This window comes from Gouania willdenowi, chromosome 20 (assembly GCF_900634775.1).
Source record: "Gouania willdenowi chromosome 20, fGouWil2.1, whole genome shotgun sequence".
Lineage (NCBI taxonomy): Eukaryota > Metazoa > Chordata > Actinopteri > Blenniiformes > Gobiesocidae > Gouania > Gouania willdenowi.
In genome coordinates, this window is record NC_041063.1 from 3343442 (window position 1) to 3364665 (window position 21224).

The window sequence follows — 21224 nt, forward strand, 5'->3', positions numbered from 1 at the left end:
ATGTGTAGCATGAATAGTTTCTTTTTGGGTAATACTTTTGTAAAGCGGTAACACTTTACAATAAAGGTCTCTTAATTAACATTAGTTAATGCATTATAATGCATTAACTAAGAGTTTCACAATATTTTATTAATCATTTGAATTTATTACCTAACATTAATTAACATATCAGTAAATGCATTAATAAGCAGTTAATTCATGTCTACTGTACAGACTTAAAACATCAGTAAGCATTAATAAAAGTTACATAATGTAATTAGTGAGTCTTATGTACGCATTGCTTATTAATTAATATATTAGTAAAACTTAATATCTCTAGTAATCATTTTAATGTGTACATCAGACAGACACCTTTACTCCTGTCTGACTGAGTGCGACTATATATACTCTTTTCTGAATCATATTTGTATTATGTTTGGAAATATCTGTATCATATTTGTATATAATTTGTATATTTGTGATATTATTAGTAGTAGTATTATCTATCCTACTTTATTGTGTGTGTATCTGATCCCTATTTTTTAAACAGTCTTTTACTTAATTATACACTTATTTAACATTTATTCTTTCTTTTGTCTTTGTTTAACGTTTTAGTGATTTTTTTTTTTATTTATTTTTTTTTTTTTTTGTGGCTGTAACGAAAGCAATTTCCCCCTGGGAATAATAAAGGAAATGTGATTCTGATTGTCTAACTAAACATAAAATGTTGTGTCTTTATAAATATGACTGTGATTTACAGTGTACAAATAGAGAAAATATGATAATAAACCATGTAGGTTGCTCTGATGTAATAAATGGTGATTTTTATGTAAGCATGATTTTGGTTCTTGATACTTTAAATGCTACTATATTTGACAGAAATCCACATTTTTAAGTTTGCACTAATTTAGTTTGACCATGTTTTCAAAAATAAATGCTCCTGCACTTCTACATCATCCCATTTTCTGCATCATATGACCTTGAAGTTTTCCACACACACAAACAAAAGTACAACGCTTTGGGTTTTTATTTTACTGCTTTTAATGCAAACTAAAAAAGTGACATTTTTTACAATCATAAAACTGAGAGAAAACACCGTGTTTCCTTAACGAGAATTACAAAACATCTCACTTTTCTGGATTCACAGATATTTATCTTGCAATATACAAAAAAAAATATTTGCATTCCATTACAATTTACATTCCACAGGAATCAACACAAGTCCACAGTGAACTACATACCAAACATGGCTTAAAAAACACACATACTTGCATTTGTAACAAATTAAACATTGTTTAAGAGCACTTGTTTCTGGTACGACTTACAATATAAGATAAAGTCTGAGACAGACTACACAATAATCCAAATAATTACCTGTACTCTAGATCGCCTAATATAAAATGATGGAAGCCATTTACAACTTTCAGATCAAGTCATCCTCAGTATTTATTACACATTGTTTATGTAGCAAACAGGCTTCCTGTGTCTAAAGCAACCAAAGCTACAGTAGCTTTGACCTAGTTATGGATCTATAGAAAATGTCTTCCTGATACTAGACTGGAATAAACTTTGGGTGCTAATCAGAATGTTGTCGTTAAAGCTGAATACACATTGATAAATACTTATTGCTACACTTCATTTCTCCATACCAGCCATGGCTGTTCAAACGTTTCACTCTAAATTAAACAAGTTGCTTTTGTACCTGTGCTTCAGTTTGGCATATTTCAATGTCAGATTTTAACCATATTCAGACAACGGAGGCCCTGTCACCATATTACGATAACCTGATAAGGCTCCCAGGTCAATGTATAAGGAGCCTTTTCTCTTCAAATGGCTGGAGTCTTGGGAGGAAAGAGACGATTCTGCAGAAAAAAGGAAATGTCTTATTTTTAAATGCTTCCCTGGTTGTTGTAAATTGAGACAAATCGGCACTTTGGAACTCACCCTGGGTGCTATTGTGGTGCTGGCTTTGCTGTCGCAGTAGAGTGCAGTTGACCTCCTCCAAGGCAGAGTCCAGGCTCCAGCAGCGAGGCTGGTCCTCCCTGGGAGGGTTGATGGCCTCGTCCTTCAGCAGATCAGATGCTGGACTTCGCAGTGAGGGGTTCTTCTCCAGAGCTCGCTCCAGGAAGGAGCGCATGGGCAGGCTGCAGTCCTCTGCTATGTCCTCCAGGGGCGGAGCCTGTTTGTGGATCTGTTAGGACATAAGAGACATAAGTAAAGCATGAGAGTCACTTACACAACAAGTGTGTCAAAAACATAGCCTCACGTTATGCAAAACCAAGCATTATTGTTGCTATTTGATGCATTGTACTAGAGCAGAAAATATACACGACAACAAAGTTACACTAAATGAGAATAGAAATACACACAATGAGATTAGATTAGTAAAATAACAGAGGACAGCACATCTTTCATCACACACATTAATCCCAATGACAAAATGAATCAAATATATTAATGAATTCACTGGTTGGATGAAAGTCTTTGAGTTTGTGTTTAAAACTCCTTGAAGAGTCACACTTCTTCATTTCGCTCAGTAAGCTGTTCCACTGTGTGTGTCCATAACTCACAGAGGAAACTAATGCTACACTCAGAAAATGGAGTTTCAGTAAGAGAGTAAACATGACTTTAGAATGCAACGAGACTTTCTTATGACAGCAGTTTCATATGAAAGTAAAAAAGAGAAGCAGACAATTTCAAAAACAGAAAAAACAGGATGTTTCAACAACTAAGGACTTATTTGACAGCAAAAGAGCACAAAGAAGAGCTTTGTGATAAAGCTGTTGTTTTGTTGCCATCTGCTATTCAGTTAATTTTTATAACTACCTGTATGTATGTTTGATACCCTGCTGTAGCAAAGCTTTGTTGACATTACAGAAGCTGGATGAATCATTGTTTACAACCTTTAGGAGAGGTAAACAAGCCACTTCCCGTGTTATCCAGGCGCTGTAAAGTCACGATTGCTGTGCTGCACCTTTCAGAACATGAATCGTAGGTGTATGCAAAGTGATAAAAAAATGTACGATATAACAGTACAACTGTGCAGGATCACCAATGGTTCTTGTTAAATGTAGAGAAAGGTAAGGGTTCTCTGACTTAAAACGGCATTTTGTTTAAAGGCCTTTTATTAACCTTCAAGGTTCCTATTTTCAGCACGCACGGCACACCTAGAGGCCAGGATATATTGTCCCTAAACTGGAACGTGCTGCAACATGTTCTACAACATGCCTTCGCACAGTGCTGGGAGCAAAACTCGCAGGGCGGATGTTTAGGGGTATTAAAACGTGTGCAAACGTCACTCCAATGCACTAATAAGGGGTGCAAATCCCAGGAAATCCAGACTGCGTGTGCTCTGCGCGTCACAATGAGCCCACAATCCATTTAGCGCATTTCCTCTGATGAATATGTAAAGTAGGCGGATCTCATAAGGGGAGCAAAAAAATGGGAGGTGGAAATGTAAATTAATTAATACAGTAGGTCAATGCAATTTATCAAATCTGAAACTGTTTACAGTGATTGTTTAATGCACCGAAAATAGTACGATACACATTCAGGTGCAAACTCACATCATTGCTGCACTGAATGTTGACACAAAACACAGCGGAGATGGAAAAAAAGGCTCCAGTTAATCTTTCTAGCATAAGCAAATAATGTAAATAAACAATAGGTAATATTGAATGGATAAGAAAATGCAGAGTAAAGTGTGTGTGAGGGAGAGAAAAAGCTGAACACCCGAGGCGGGGCGTGTAGAGTCTGGTGGCGTTGGGAGTAGAGGGTCACTGGGTACGGAGATCCATGGATGTCGCTATGGACACCGCTCCAGGGAACTCCTGTCTTTCTCTCCATGTTTTCACCCTAAACTCTTGTGTCGCATTGATGCCAGGCCAGAATCAGTTAAGCTGCTGCGCAATTTACGCAACATTGCATTAACTCAGATCAATGGCATCAACAGATCAATAGGATGTTTTAGGTTAGGTTTTAAAGTTGTTTTTTTTTTTTTTTGGTTTCTTTTAAACATATTTGTTTATTTTGTTTTCTACTTAATTAAATGTTTGCACAGCCGACAGAGAAGTCCACCAGTCATTTTGTGCTTCTGTGCCCTCACCTGAATGGGGAAAATGTTCATTAAAATTGGGCGGTCTCATCCACGTCTAAAAACACACCGACTTGTGACACTATGTCACTGAATTCCTCATAGCAGGTGAGTAAACAGTGCCACCAAACTGAAACCGTAGCCACACACATGCACACACACAAAAACAAAAAAACAGACCACTTTACATACAGTACATCTAGTGTGATAAGTAAGGACGGTGGAGTAGATGAGGACATCAGGTTCATCCACATCTTGTGTCCCATTTGGAGATCCAAAGCACTATCCTTCAGCAACAAGATCAGGATCTTTAACACCAATGTGAAGTCAGTATTCCTCTACAGATCTTAGACCTAGACAGTGACCAACACCAACAAGCCTACAGACAACTATACCATATCCTGAACATCAGATGGTCCGACAAGGTCTCCAACACCAACCCATGTAAAAAAACAACCAAGACATGGATGGATTGGTCACACCCTACACAGACATGGGGAACCCATTGCCAAACAGGCATTCAACTGGTACCCCCTTAAGGGAAAAGAGGAGTTGGTCAGCCAAAGCAGACATGGAGAAGATTAGTTGAAAACAAGCAAAGACGATGGTCCAGCTGTGGACAGCCAAGAGCTGAATGCTTTGGTGACTTTTGTCATATCAAAAACAGTTATTTTGGTAAAAAAGACACATACAATCATTTCATGAACCACTTCTGTCAATAAACACGCTTGTTTAATTTGTTTGGGAGTAGAGTCACATGAATACATCATTTCATCTTTTACGCTACAATTTGGTCAACTTTTTTTTTACCTTTATTTAACCAGATTTAACCAGGAAAGTCTCATTGAGATTTGGAATCTCATTTTCAAGACTTTCCTGGAAACAGTTTGAGGGACTTGCTCAAGAGAGATTGCCCACAGTGGATTTGAACCGGGGACCCTCCGGTTACAAGCCCGCTATACTATACTATACTATACTATACTATACTATACTATACTATTTCAATGAGAAATATTGCTTCATCAGACATTAATAAAAATTGGCAACACTTTTTTAATGGACGTAAACACCCTGAAAAGAATGGCCTTAACTATATTTGCTGAAAACAGTGAACCAGTAACTCATGAAAGTATAAAATAAGTGATAAATCATTAGCGGTGATGTTTAAAGTGTATCTTTAGTTTGTGTCTTTATAATTTCTCAGTAATAAGTTTGTGTCGTGCAAAATTTGAGTTCCTAGCAGGGCCGACTGTTTGTTCAGTGCCCAAAATAAATAAAAAGCAGAACAAAAACTACAAAGGGCCTTGTCAAACAACTTACAATGTACAGGTAGGATGGGTATGATGTCCGTGGGTATCTCCTGACCCATGGGGGACTCCCGGTCTGCATGTGAATGATGGTGGTGCCCAGGCTGTAGATGTCAGTTTTAGTAGTGTGTCCTCTGCATAAAACCAGTTCTGGACTCATATACATCTACATGAGAGAAAAGCAACATTATGCTCCAGATAAGAGAGGCATGAAATCAGCAAGTTCATCTTACACTCAGTTTTCTAATGTGGTCTGTGTGTCAGTCAGCAAACAGGAAGTGTAGTTCCATGCCGAAAGGGGCTTTCTGCCTGCAGAGACCAAGCTAACCTTTAAAAACGTGCTTGAGTCAGTTGATGACCTACAGCAACTTGGCCTTTGCAGGGAGAACAGTAACTCACTAATATACAGCCTCTGGTTTTCCATGATAGTGGAATATACATAATTCACTTCCTGAAACAGAATGAGCAATAGTTGTTTAGTTTTTCTAATTATCATTAATGTTTTATGTTTTTCATTTAACAAAATCTTCAGATGAAACTACAATATGACACTGAATATATTCTCACATGCATGTTTTGGGAAAAGATCTCAATAGTGATATAAAAAAACATTACCCAAATGTTTTGGGACAATATAACTTTGCAGTAAACGGATGGTCTCTAATGTCTAGCTTTAGCAGGTGTAGCAAACTGCTCGATGTCAAAGATTTTTTGCATTCATTTTTGTAGATGCATTTCTGCTGTGTAAAAAATGAATGAATCACTATAGTTAACCCCATTAATGCATTTAAGATGTTTGCCATGATTTAATGATTAATAGCCAGTGATGACATCTGATTAGTGAATGCTAATAAGGTGAAAACTAGACATAAATATGTTAACTAGTGTCAACTCTAAAACCAATTAGGGACATTTTGAAAGGGAAAATCTGGGGCTCTACTATCAGCTCTGTATTCTTTGTCTTTCTCTGTTGGAAACCCTTCTCTCTCTCTTTTCCCCTGTGTACCACGTGTGTTCTTGTTGAACAGATGCTTAAGCTGATATTATCATAGCCTCGCTCTCTCCTCTGGGACTTTCCACAAGCCAAAGGCCAAAGTGAGTAAACAAACAGTGATACACGGTGTGAACGCATAGACAAAGCATGACAGGAGAGCAGCATGTGAACAAAGTCTAACTCTCAAACTTCCTCAATGACTTATGGGAAGAGAAAAAATGAAGTATAAACAAAGCTGCAACTGACTGTTCATCAGTCAATAAATAAAAAGCCTGTGGTGCATTTGTCTACGTTAATCCCTGTTTTAGAAGTGGTGACAAGTAATAAAGAGTAATTTGTAAACCAATGGTAACTAAACCTGTGTTCAACACATGCTTAAAGTGATACGTAACCTTTTAACACTTTAGAATACTTGTGTCAAACTCAAGGCCTGGGGACCAAATCTGGCCTTTCAGAGCATCTGATTTGGGCCGCAGGAGAGAGTGAAAATGACAGAGTAAACATGAATCATTGTGTCAATCACCAAATAATTCAGCTGTAAATTGTTGTTGAAAGAACTTTATTTTTTTTCACAAAAATCCTGCATTTTTTCTCAAATTGTTCCAAAAAATATTCCCAACCTAAATAAAAATTAGTCAAAAAATAAAAAATTCAAAGGACATTTAAGGATGTTATTGCTAAGTTCATGTTGTTGCCTCCATACTTTGTCTAAATTATAACTTGAAATGCAAACTTGGGCACATTAATGTTGAAATTGCTCATTTTCCCACCTAAAACCTGCGGCCCACTTTTGAACTGCTCCGTATTTGGCTCTTGAACTAAAATGAGTTTGACACCGCTGCTTTAGATGATTGATTTAAAGCTGAATAATAAAACTAATTTGTGTAAGAAATGTCTTTGGAGTCATTTCTATCAAACGCTCATAATATCCCTTTATATGTGGGCATCGCCATTTTGGAGATTTCAGCCAATCAAGCGTTAACTTATATTGTCATCACACCAGACTAACTTGTCTCTAGCTGGGTTTCCATTATAGATTTTTGCAAAATAAAAGCAAAATTTCTAAATGACAACAAATTGCACTTTGAATGTGCTTCCATTTGAACGTTGTTTTGGGCAAGAGTCTCGTAACGCTTGTGAAAACTCATCTTGGGAGACTTTGCTGCAGGATGACGGACGCTCCAAACCTCCTTATAACACTCTGTATTCCTTGTTGTTTCACGTCTAATGTGACAGTAATAATGCTAAGGAATGTCCCAGTCTCCTCTTCTGTGGTCATGTGACCAGAAACGTCTTGTCTTGCAACGTGTATTTGTGGAAAAAGTGTTTCCATGGCGCTTTTGCGACACATTTCAATAATGAAATACCTCCTAATGAAAGCGTAAAAACATTTGAGTGTTTTTTCAAAAGTCAGGTTTTTCCCTTACCAGTTTTTATTGTGCTATTTAGATTTTGTGCATTTCCAAAGGTAATGGAAACACAGCTTCTGTAATTCGGTTGAAGTATCTCTCCATTCATGCTGATGTTCTTACCTCTGTTCCTCTGAGGTCTCTAGGAATGTACACGTCCTCTGTCATCTGCACTGTGAGGCCAAAGTCCACAAGCACTGCCTTATCCGACATCAGGACGATGTTACTCGCTGTGGAAAGTTTCAATAAAAGAAAGAGTCACGTGTCAAAGGTGTTGATTGAGTGATTTCTCATGAGACACTCTGATGGCTATGCTTTGTTCTGTGGGAATGGTTTGATGCTCCAATTCACATTTTGATTTTGAATTGTTATTCATTACTTGGAAAATGGTTGAAGCTGTAATTACATATCTAGGAAACAGACAGGAAATGATGAGAACCACAGCGCTGTGTCAGACTGGGGCTTTTACCATGTGTCACATACTTATCTGTACTCTATATTTATCCCAGGAATAGCAGGAGACCAAGGCTGGAATATTTAGACAACTAACAGCTTTGAGGCTAGTAGAGAAGGATTTCACTAGAGCAATGTTTAACCACTCCCACCTTATCAGACAAAACCAGATTATTCTCTGTCAGCCTGATCCATACTGTATGTTGCACTGGTGTGTTCATAACTTTAATATTTATCCTGCACAAACACCATGTAGATGGATTGACTTTGACACAAACAGAATGCCACTGAGCATGTGCCACATTTCCAACAAAGGAACACTCTTATGTTAAGCAATTTTAACATTTAAAAGCTACATGTGACTATGCAAAATTAAAAATGTAGATACCTTTAAATCCATGGAATTCAGGTAAATTCAAGGTATCTGTAAATGGAATAACTAATCAAAATGACATTGTAGATTTCTCACAATGGAATTACGGAATATCTAGAATTTATTTTGGATATCCGTAATGGCGTTGTAGGAGATATCTGTAATTAGAAACCCCATACATATTAATGACTAACGTGATTTTGTAGATATGTTAAAATGGAATTATGTCATAATTTAATTGTGGATATCCGAAATTTTCTTTTTGACTCGGCAAAACTGAAGTACAGACATCTACAATGTTGTTTTAAGATAGTCAAACTAAGCTTTGAAATGCTGAGGTGAAAGTAACGGATTACAAGTACTCATGTTACTGTAACTGAGTTGCTTTCATGGGTACGTGTACTTTTTTAAATCAGTAATTTTAATTGTATTTAAGTACATTTTAAAAAAAATAATTTGTTACATTTTTACACCCAACCATTACTGAGTAAATTATTCTTATTTTTTGTTTTAAAATGATCAACAGACATTGTGAAACTAGAAAATTGAAATGACCAGACAACAATCAAATGCATCACATCATAGCCGACCAATCAGATTAAACGTAAGGCACCGCGCCATAACAGCATTAAACACTGGTTATTTTCTCAGAGCATCAACAGAAGAACAACGAGTCTACTACTGATGCTTACGTGGACTGAAGTCACATGGCACAGTTTTAGAGTTCATAAATGTAGATATACTTAGGGACTGATCTTTTTTTTTTTTTTTTTTTTTGAATTGAATTAATTAGTGTTTTTTTATTATCAATCAATCAATCAATCTTTATTTGTATAGCGCCAAATCATAACCAATGGTATCTCAAGGCACTTTACAGTAGAGCAGTCTTAAGGACGGACTCTTCATTTTATGGATACACACATATGCATATATACGTATATACACATACATATGTATCCCACACCCAACATGAATTCATCATGGCGGCAAGGAAAACCTTCTGTTAAGCAGCAGGAACCTTGTGTGGATCCCATTCCTATGATGAACAGCCATCCACGTTATGCTGTGTTGGGTGTGTGCAGAGGAAAGGGTGGAGACAGAGCCGCTGAGTCTCTGTAACGCCACACTGAGGATCCCACGGACCTGCAAGACAAAAGCCAGAAGGAGTACAGGAGCAAACACACAAGGGAAGAAGCAGACATAGAGGGAGTGTTTGAGAGAGGAATGGGACCCTCTCCGGTCCCTCTCTAGCCTAAATGACCTCTCTCTTAACGCCCTCTCCAACCTCTCTCCAACCGAGCATGCCAGACCCCCCCCCCCGGCAGTCTATGCCTATTGCATCTTAATTATGAGCTATGAGCTGGTTCCTAACTAAAAGCTTTATCAAAGAGGAATGTTTTGAGCCTAACCTTAAAGGTAGAGAGGGTGTCTGCCCCCCGAACCGTGGTTGGTAGATGGTTCCAGAGAAGTGGGGCCTGATAACTGAAAGCTCTTCCTCCTATACTACTTTTAGAGATGAATGGAACAACGAGTAGTCCAGCATTTTGAGAGCGTAGTGTTCTGGGGGGATTGTATGGCACTACAAGCTCCTTGAGATAGACTGGTGCCTGTCCATTTAGGGCTTTATAAGTGAGAAGAAGAATCTTGAATTCTATTCTATATTTTATGGGAAGCCAATGCAGAGAGGCTAATACAGGAGTAATGTGATCTCTTCTCCTAGTTTTAGTCAGTACACGTGCTGCAGCATTTTGAACCAGCTGAAGTGTCTTAAGCGACTTGCTCGGGCAGCCTGCTAAAAGAGAATTACAATAATCCAGTCTAGAGGTAACAAAAGCATGGACTAGTTTTTCGGCGTCGCCCTGAGACAGGATAGATCTGATTTTAGCAATGTTACGGAGATGAAAGAAGGCAGTTCTTGAAGTTTGTTTTATGTGAGAGTTGAAGGATAAGTCCTGATCAAATAGAACCCCAAGGTTTCTAACAGTTGTGCTTTGTGCCAGAGTAATGCCATCTAGGGCAGTTAGGCTAGCATAGGTTTCTCTAAGGTGTCGCGGGCCCAGTACAATGACCTCAGTCTTGTCTGAGTTGAGAAGAAGAAAATTTTGGTCCATCCAGGCCCTAATGTCCTTTAGACAGGCCTCAAGTTTAGATAGCTGATTTGTCTCACCTGACTTCATTGATACATACAGTTGGGTATCATCAGCATAGCAGTGAAAGTTAACAGAGTATTTTCTCATAACATTACCAAGGGGGATCATATAGATACAGAAGAGGACTGGACCTAGCACAGAGCCCTGAGGAACCCCGTAGCTTACTTTAGTGTACACAGAAGACCTATTATTCACATGTACAAACTGGTACCTATCAGATAGGTAGGACTTAAACCAGTTTAGGGCAGTCCCTGTGATTCCAAGTAATTTCTCTAATCTCTCTAGTAGAATATAGTGATCTATAGTGTCAAAAGCTGCACTAAGATCTAATAAAACCAGCACTGAGAGTCGTCCTTCATCTGAAGCCCAGAGTAGATCATTAGTTACTTTAACTAAAGCAGTCTCTGTGCTGTGTTGAGCTCTAAAACCTGACTGGAAGTCCTCGAACAGGCTGTTGTTTTGAAGAAATTCACAGAGCTGAGCTGCCACAACTTTCTCAAGAATCTTTGAAATAAAAGGAAGATTAGATATAGGCCTGTAGTTTGCTAAAGTGCTGGAATCAAGAGTAGGTTTTTTGAGAAGGGGTTTGATTACAGCTACTTTAAAGGACTGTGGCACGTAGCCTATTGATAGGGATATATTTATTGTCTCCAACAAAGATGGGCAGACCAGGGGAACAACTTCTTTAAACAGCTTAGTTGGGATCGGATCTGAAAGGCAGGTCGATGGTTTGGAGGATGAAATAATAGAGTTAAGTTCCTGAAGTCCTATATGTGTGAAACAGTTTAGGTTAGGCCTATTTACATTTAATGGTACAGCAGGCCCAGGTGAAGGCAGGGAGTGGCTAATTTTATCTCTAATCTTGTGAATTTTATCGTTAAAAAATGTCATAAAGTCCTCACAGCTGAGGGCTAGAGGAATCATGGGCTCAATAGAGCTCTGACTTTGTGTTAGCCTGGCTACAGTGCTGAAAAGGTACCTCGGATTATTTTTATTTTCTTCAATTAGTGAGGAGTAGTATGTAGATCGACTATGTCGTAAGGCTGTCATGTATTTACTATGGCTTTCTTGCCAAAGTATTCGTGACTCCTCTGTTTTATTGGAGCGCCACATTCTCTCTAATTTACGGGTTGTTTGTTTGAGTGTGTGAGTTTCAGAGCTAAACCACGGAGCTTTCCTCTGACGTTTAATAGTTTTTTCCCTCAATGGGGCAATTGAGTCCAAGGTGGATTTTAGTAGACTAGCAGAGCTATCGACAAGCAGATCCAGTTGAGAGGGGTTATAATTAATATCATAGTTATTTATTGGATGGTGCACTGAGTTTAAGGCAGCAGGAATGGCCTCTTTAAATTTAGCCACAGCACTGTTGGATAGATTTCTACTTGTAACTATTTTATTGCACAGTGCGAGATCCTCTAGGATAATGTTAAAAGATATTAAAAAGTGATCTGATAGCAGAGGATTTTCAGGGTAGACTTTTAGTTCATTAATATCAAGGCCATATGTTAGAACAAGATCAAGAGTATGATTTAAACGATGAGTAGCTTCATTAATAGTTTGAAAAAAGCCAACTGAGTCTATTAGGGACATAAAGGCTGAGCTCAGGCTATCACTATCTTTGTCCACATGGATATTAAAATCTCCTACTATCAGTATTTTATCAGAACTGAGGACTAAGTTTGATATAAACTCAGAGAATTCTGATAGAAATTCAGAATAAGGGCCTGGAGGACGGTAAATTATCACAAATAAGACTGGCTGGCAGGTTTTTGATTCGATATGAGATAAATTTAGAACCAGGCTTTCAAAGGAAGTGTAACTGGCCTTTGGTTTAGGATAGATTAGGAGAGAGGAATGATAAATAGCTGCTACACCACCTCCACGGCCTATGTCTCGTGGCATATGAGTATTTAAATGACTGGGAGGAGTGGCTTCATTTAAACTAACATATTCATCTTGATACAGCCATGTTTCAGTTAAACAGAATAAATCAAAGTTATTTTCTGAGATAAGGTCATTTACTAGTAGAGATTTGGATCTCAGTGATCTAATATTTAATAGAGAACATCTAATGGTTTTATGTTTTGGTGTTTCTAGATTTGAGATTTTAATTTTTTTCAGATTTTTATAATTGATAGCTCTTTTATTTGATTTTATGTTAAAATCATTGTGAAATATGGGTCGGGGGACTGACACCGTCTCCATAAAATAATATTCATCACCATCACAACAGTTGTCATGGCGATGAACACAGCTATCCTGATAGCAATGGGAGGGAAACTGTCCTAAGGCAAGCGCAGAGGGGCGTGGAGGACTCCGCCTCTGTAACATGGTCTCATTCATGAGATGTCATAACAGTGACTGTGCCATGTTTTCTGATAGTAGAGATGCTCCCTCCAAAGTAGGATGGATTCCATCTCTTCCTATCAGGTTCGGTTTTCCCCAGAAGGATCTCCAATTATCAATGAAGCCCACCTCGTTTTCTGGACACCACCTCGATAGCCAGCGGTTAAATGATGACATGCGGCTATACATGTCATCACTGGTCAGATTTGGTAAGGGACCAGAGAAAATTACGGAGTCCGACATTGTTTTAGCATAAGCACAAACTGATTCAATGTTCACTTTGGTTGCTTCCGACTGGCGACGTCGGGAGTCATTAGTGCCGACATGGAGGACTATCCTATCAAACTTACGATTACTCTTTGCCAGCAACTTTAGATTTGATTCTATGTCGCCCGCTCTGGCCCCTGGGATGCACCTCACGATGCCCGCTGACTTCGCTAGCTTCACGTTTCTCACTATGGAGTCGCCAATTATCAGAGTTTGTTCCCCGGTGAGTGTGTTGTCCTCACGGAGGGGGGAGAACCTGTTTGAGACGTGAACATGGTGGTGTCCCGAGCGGCTTTTTGACCTTCGACTATGCTTACCACGGACAGTAACCCACTCATTGCTGGCCGGGGGGGAGGCTAAGCTAGAGCTAGCACGGTCCGCACCGGCTAGGTCCTGCTTGCTAGCTTCGGTTTTGGTATCAGGGGTGCGGAACCGCTTCTCCAGATTGTTGATCCTCGCCTCCATATCTAACAGTACGCTACACTTTATGCAACTACCATTGTCCCTAAAGGAGGACGAGGAGTAACTAAACATCTGACACACCGGGCAGGAGAGCGGAGGGGAGGAGAGAGAAGCCATAGGTGCTAAATTTAAGCTAAGCTAAGCTAAGCTAAGGACAAAAGGAAGTTTAAAGGAGATTGTACTGCCTATAAGAGGCGAGATTGCTTTTTACTTAACCTTCGTACGTTTAACTGTACGGTAAAAAATTAAAACAAGTGTTTTCAAGGCTAAAATATCAATGACAACAAGTTTGATTAGAGTTAGCAGAACACAGTAGTAGAGCGCTGCAAACAGCGGTAGAGTGTAAACAGGAAATGATCGATACGTCACCAGCACGTCAGCACGTCACCGTTTAAAAAAACGAATTGTGCATTTTGACAAAGCCTTTTATTTTATACAGATGTCTTTGTGGAAAATTGTGCAAAATTTGGTTTCTTCCTTTTTAGGTTTACATGAGATGTTTATTGTATGCAAGGGAACCGTACAAAGATTTATTACCAAAAATAAACGCAGGGGATGAAAGTAATTTGTAAATTTTACTTTGAGTACCATTTAAATGAGTTACTTTTTACTTTCACTTGAGCATTTAATGTGGAAAGTGTCTATTTGTACAGACAACCCCCCGTGCTATTGGTACGGTTACTAAAGTACACGTCTTAGGGTTAGGGTATAGCCCAATATCGCAACAATTTTTAGTGTTAAGGTTTAGTCTTAGTCACGTGACCTAAACTGGCCAAATGGGGGCGCTGCGTATCGATAGAATGTCAGTATATTGATACGGCAACAATACGGATAGCCACTGCTTTAATGTATGACTTACTTGTACTTGAGTAAAATTTAAATCAAGTAACGGTACTTCTACTACAGTAGATATATCAGTACTCTTTACACCTCTGTTTAAATGGCTTTCCATGCACTCTGTTATTCTTGCTCTTACGTTTAATGTCGTGGTGGATGATGTTGTGCGAGTGCAGGTACTCCAGTCCCCGCAGAACCTGCTTGGTCACCCAGATGATCTCAAACTCTCTCATGGGGCCACAGCTGTCCAGCTTCTCCAAGACTGATCCACCCTCACCAGCCTCCATGAACAGGTGAACGTTCTGGTCCCAAAGCAGCGCACCATACAACTCAGCAACGTTCTCATGCTTGAAACGGGCCTGGAACTCCACATCTGCTGCTTTAAAGTTCTCTATGGGGATCTGAGGGGAGAGATGGTCATAAATACATAAATGTATTTGACCCACTCACTTCTATTCATCCATATACACTACAGTATTGTAGCAGTTTTGTAAGTTGTAATGTCATATTATGTTTGTACTATCTGTTCCCCAATAAAAAATTAACTTAAAAAAATAAAAAAGATTATAATTCATGAAGAATTATTATACAAAATACCTCAAAAAACACATAGTGCACATAGTATCAACAAGAACACACAAAAAGGTGTCAAAAATACACAAAATGACAACAAAAACACAGAAAATATCCAGGGGTTGAAGCAGAGGATTAGCAACCTGCTACTGAATGTTAATGTGTGTCAATAGATGCATGAGAATAATAATGTAAAGTGCTTTAGGAAGTGAGGTAGTGATGATAAAAATGACTACATAAATGTAAAAGAGCATGAGTAACTAAAACAAACCTTATTTAGTGGAGAACAGTGGTGGGTTGAATGTACACACTAAATAAAAGTGTAAAAAATTATATTTCTATGACGTATAGTTAAACCGTAACTGTAATCAGCTGAATTTAGATCAGCCACTCATCCACTTCAAGAAAAGTCCATAGATAAAGTTCAAGCATCCTGTTAAGAATTTCGCAGTCATCTTCACTTTGGAGATGTTTATCATATCAAGTTTAATGAGAAACAAAGCCCTCAGGTTTAGCCTTTGACCTGATGAAGAGAATACATATCTAAACTGTTCTGGGAATTCCCCAAAAAACACAGACGTATACTAGAAAGTGGATGGATGGATGAACTTGATTCTTAACTTAAAGTGATTCTCCACTGTTTTTACAGATGTGGCCTAAAACCTTTGAAATGTCCTTCTTAGAAGATCTATGCCTAACAAAACACATTATTTTGCACCATATTTGTTTTATTAACTTTTAAAACTGGGACTACTTCACCCTGTGGTCCGCCATGTTGAAATGACGTCATTGATGACGCCAATCGCCCCTTTTAGTCCATTGAGTTCTATAGGAGGTGAAGCATTCAGGATCATTTAGCAGCTTTTTCAGTCAAAATGACAACTTGTGCTTCAATCCATTCAATACATTTGCAACCACACACAACCTGTCCGCCATATGGACAGGATTTTACTTTAAAAGTAATATTTTATTTAAACAAAAAGATATATATATATATATATATATATATATATATTTTTTTTTTTTTTATTTATATTTCCAGTGCTTCTGATATTTATTCTTTGAAAACACTTGAAGTCAATACTTCAGAGCCAGTGAGTTTACTGAATAGTTCAGATGTTGAACAGTTTAATACACAGATATGTTTGCAGCACTCTCTGCACTTTGCTTGGTTTTCCTTAATGTTTCCTAACCGGATGGGCAATCCACTGACTACATTTGGAATTCCAAAAATATAACATTATCTAGTTTTTTATTAATCAATGACCAGTAATGCATAAAGTACATTTTTGTTATTTATTGTGGCAGAGGAAAAATCGCAGTAAAATCGAAATCGCAATATTGATTGCAAAAAAAAAAAAATCGCAATTTTGCTTTTGGTCAAAATCGTTCAGCCCTAATCCTGGTTGCCTTTATTTAATGCACACAGCGTTCTTCTTCTCTCTTTAATGACATCTATGAAACGGCAGAGTGGGAACTGTCGCCCCCTGTGGCCACATATTTATTTAAGTCAGTTTTCATTTATCACCTCTCAGTAAACAAAAGAGGTTTACATTGATTTTTTCAACTTTTACTAATTAAATTATCCTAAATACTTCACCTCCAATAGAACACAATCAACTAAAAGGGGCTAATCACGTAATCAATGACATCATTTCAACATGGCGGCGCACAAGGTAAAGTTGTCCCATCTTAAAAAATTAATAAAATGAATATGGTGTAAAATAATGCGTTTTGTTAGGCTTAGATCTTCTAATAAGGACATGTCAAAGGTTTTAGGCCACAAAACAGTGGAGGATCCCTTTAAGGAAAAACCATGAGATTTAAATAAATGTTTGATGTGACAACATTATTCAAAACATGAAACCAGCAGAACATCCGTCTCTCTTCCTGTAACTCATCTACACTGGTTTCATAATAATCTTATCTGTGTCAACATGACACCAAGAATGAAACATTTAACAGCACGTTCTGCAAATATTTGGCCCTCATTCAAACAAATAGACTCACCAGTTTGCAGGCCATTCTTTTCCTGGTAATGATGTCCTGGGCTAAGTGGACTTTTCCAAAGGAGCCTTTGGGAACGATACCACAGCCATGGTTCTTATAGGTCAGTTTCCATGGAAACATCTGGACGTCCACATTGATTCGGTAGCGTCCTTTTTTAATCGTCATGTGTTTCTGCAAAAACAGAAGTTAAGAGTTTGTAAAAGAAAAAACCATGTGCTGTATCTGTTTCAATGACTTCACCGCATAATATTTCATAAAATAGGCAACATCTGGCAAGGTTTGCATAAATCAGGGTTGGGGTCAATTACATTTTTCAATTACAATTACATCTTCAATTATCCATGTTCAATTACAACTCAATTATGATTACGGTGACGGACAATTTTTTTCCAATTCCAATTGAAATTACAACTATTATTTTCCCCTAAAAGTCAATTACAATTAATCACAATTATTGAGCCTTTAATAAATAATCCCATAAAACTCAACCTTGCTCTTGTGTTAGCTTTCTGTTAGCATCTCTAATGCTAGCGGATCAGTTTGATCCATGTCTAAAATCAGCTGTAAAATACACTAATAAATATTATCTATCATCTAATTTAGTTTTTATCACTTGGTTACTTTGTTTGACTTCCTAATCAAATCAAATATTTATATTAATGTTTTTGGTGTAGGCGTTTGAGCCTTTTTTCTATCAGGATACCCTTAGATTTACGTTTTTATTAAAAAAAATTAGAATATGATCCTCAAGATTTAAATGACAGGCAGTGGGAAAAATAAGTTAAGTTAAATCGGGGCTTTCGCCTTTAATTGGCCATGTAATGGAATCACATTTTAATAATTATTAACTACTGTATGTGTGTAAGCCATAGAACTGTAACGTGGTTCCACAGGTTTGCAGGTTGTGCCTCTCAATCCTCTCAGTGGAAGATGTGGAGGACCTCTACCTGTTAGGGGTCATGATCACTGGCCTGCTAATGATGGGGGTATGTGCCTTTCTAATCCTTCGTATGCTAAGAAATCTATCTGAAGATAACAAAGAACTTCGAAAGAAGATGAACTTTTCTTTTGAACTGGAGGAACGCAAACAACGTCTGGGAATGAAATCTGCAGGGAACAAGGACGACACGAACAATGATGGAGAGGAGGAGGAATGAAAAAAGACAACACTGACTACAGATGAGAATAAATCCTACATTAAAAAGGACAAAAAAAAATGAAATTGTGTTCAGAACAACCTACGACTGTTTGACCAGAGAGACAAGCTTTGATGTAAATTTTCTGTGTACAAAACGGGGACGGGACTTGGATAAGCAAACTGCTTCTCTCGTCTCGTTTTTCGGCATGTACAAAACAAAAAAAAAAAAAAAAGGAATAACAAAACTTCTGTGAATGCCATGTCGGAAATAAACTGAATAAATAAATAAATAAAATTTAATTAAATTGTAATTGACAGTTTTTTTATAGAATTTCCAATTAAAAAGTCAATTACCTGAACTCAATTACAATTCAATTGTGATTATAACAGCAACAGATTATCAATTATAATTGACCCCAGCCCTGGCATGAATAATATGATAGAAAATATAAATACTTTGAAATCTTACACAGGACCATAATATGACTAAAATAGGACATAAAATGCATTTGAATACATTTAAATTTAGTCATTTAAAAGATTTTTTCAAAACAGCAGTCAGGGTCAGACAGTCGCACCACATGATATTTTGACACTTTAAATAACAGAAGTAATTACAGACGTAATTTAGTAAGTAACATTAAAAAGATATATATCAAAGTGAGCCCATACATACTAATTTACCACATATTTGGCATCTTTTTATGCATTTAACCTTTTTTCAGCTAAAATAAATGAGTTGGACAGAATAATTAGGTGTCCCATAATTGACCCATAAACATTTGTTCACATATTTATAAAGAACCTTATTGAGGACGACGCCCATCTCCCCAGGCAGGTACTGTAGAGCCTCCGTCTGCGTGCTGGACAGCAGGTTGACAAACGACAGGAGGTCTGCCACTGTTCCATACTTGATGTCTCCATGGTTGGATTCTTTCTCATCATCCCCCGAACCCACAAGGTCCCCATGATCCTCATTCTCATCCATCTCCTCCTGGGAGATATCTTCTTCTTCCTCAAAAGACAAGAGGCCCTCTTCTTCTTCCAGCTGATAGAGAGTCTCTGCTGCATTGATGATGTCCTCAACATTCATGTGAGCCAACAACAGTTCCAGTCCAGTGTCATATTTGAAATCCATCTTGATGATAGAATTTAATATACAAGATGAAGTTCAGATCAGATCTGGAAAAAAAAGAAAGAAAAATCAGTTTATGATGTTGAAAAGCTCTTCCACTATGTGGTGTCAAATGGAAAAAAAAGCTCACTTTTTCATAGTCGACATATTTTGAGCATTTAGCTCATTTTTCTTTAATTTGACACAGAAATTGTGTAAAACAGCATGTTCTATCATTATTAAAATGTGTGCACATAAAAAAAAAATCTAAATCTAAATCTAAATGTTAAATATAAATTTAAATATTAAATTGTAATGTTAAATTGGTTCCCAAGTGTAAAGCTAAATGTTTAACAATTATGCAAAGTGGGCAGGTGAGCGCCTGTCGACCACGGGGCTCCACCTATACCACTGACTACGGCTCAGTGCGTGAGGACAGGGGAAGAGCGGCACATGGCAAGATAGCTCCAAATTGACAAACTCGAAAAAGCAGAAATGACTGGTGTACGGGCTGCACATCGGCCGAGGGAATGTGTTGACAATTACCCTAACCCTAAACAGCATGCTGTATGGAACTCACTTTTGCCAGTGATGAAGACACCAAGGTTGCAGAACACCTTGGAGTGGGGTGTGAGGAGTAGACTTAACATTTATATTCAACATTTACATTTAGATTTATTTTTCATGTTTACACATTTTTAACAATGATATAGCGCATTGTTTTACATGAATCTGTCTTAAATGAAAGAAAAATGAGCTAAATGTTCAAAACATATCCGATATGAAACAGTTTCTACATTCGACGCCACATATTATTCCACAGTGTCACATTTGACTTCCACTCTGTTTGTAGGAAACATTACTGGGAGGAGTTTAAAAAAAGAAGAATGTTTTCCAAACTCAAGGGGATTTCAGGCTGATCTACTTCCCTGTAGCTGATCATCAATATTTTAAAATCAGACAATGTATTTTCGTAGTGAACGTTTGTAAAATGCAATCCAGACAAAACAAACGCATTGTTCTAGAAATGAAATACTTAGATTTGAGGGCAGATGAGAGGTAGTTAGTTTGAGGGAAACAACAACAACAACAACGTCAGTAATAACATTGACAACAACTTTAACAAGCAAATAAATCTGTTACAACGTGACATCAATCAGAAGACGTAGAATCATGTGATACTGACCGTGATTCCGATCAGAAATGAAGCGGTGGTTACATGCTGTTTTCCACTCAGCGTCTCCGTCACGGAATGAGTGTCTCGCGCTGAGCAGCGCGTTTACAGGCACGAGCAAACCGGAAGCGCCTCGTGCGCTCAGGCAGGGGGAGGCTTTCACTGTGTGACAGAGATCAGTGAGTTAGTGAAGGGAAAACGAAACCTACACGATCACAAACAAATATAAAGTGTTAGGGACTTTACTGCCCAACACACACACATATGTCTCAATGTTTTTCTGTGGATTTTTGCTTTGAAAATGTCAAATGATTAATATTTATGATCGAATATGTTTGTTTTTCAACCTTGGTGTCGCCTGGAGTTTAAATGGGATTGCTTGAAATTTCTGAAAAATGTAAACAGATTTTGATTTTTTTCATTTTGATTTTCTTTATTTTTTATTTCTATTCTTCTTCTTTTTTTTTAATTAAAAAAAAAAAACTGAGCTGGCACAACTTGTCACTAATGCTGGCTACTCTGTATTTGTACATGATCAAAAACGA

The 21224-nt window shown here is 37.7% G+C and overlaps 1 protein-coding gene across 1 annotated transcript; it reads right to left on the reverse strand.

The window, feature by feature from the left end:
• Positions 1-996: 996 nt before the first annotated feature.
• On the reverse strand, positions 997-20826 carry map3k8 (mitogen-activated protein kinase kinase kinase 8). The gene is made up of 8 exons (XM_028435051.1): positions 20692-20826; positions 19197-19573; positions 17254-17424; positions 14810-15071; positions 7906-8012; positions 5393-5545; positions 1924-2170; positions 997-1841 (listed from the first exon to the last, which is right to left on the reverse strand). Exons 2-8 carry the CDS (start codon positions 19527-19529, stop codon positions 1717-1719), a joined length of 1398 nt encoding a protein of 465 aa, XP_028290852.1. The 5' UTR covers positions 19530-19573; positions 20692-20826; the 3' UTR covers positions 997-1716.
• Between the last annotated feature and the right edge of the window lie 398 nt (positions 20827-21224).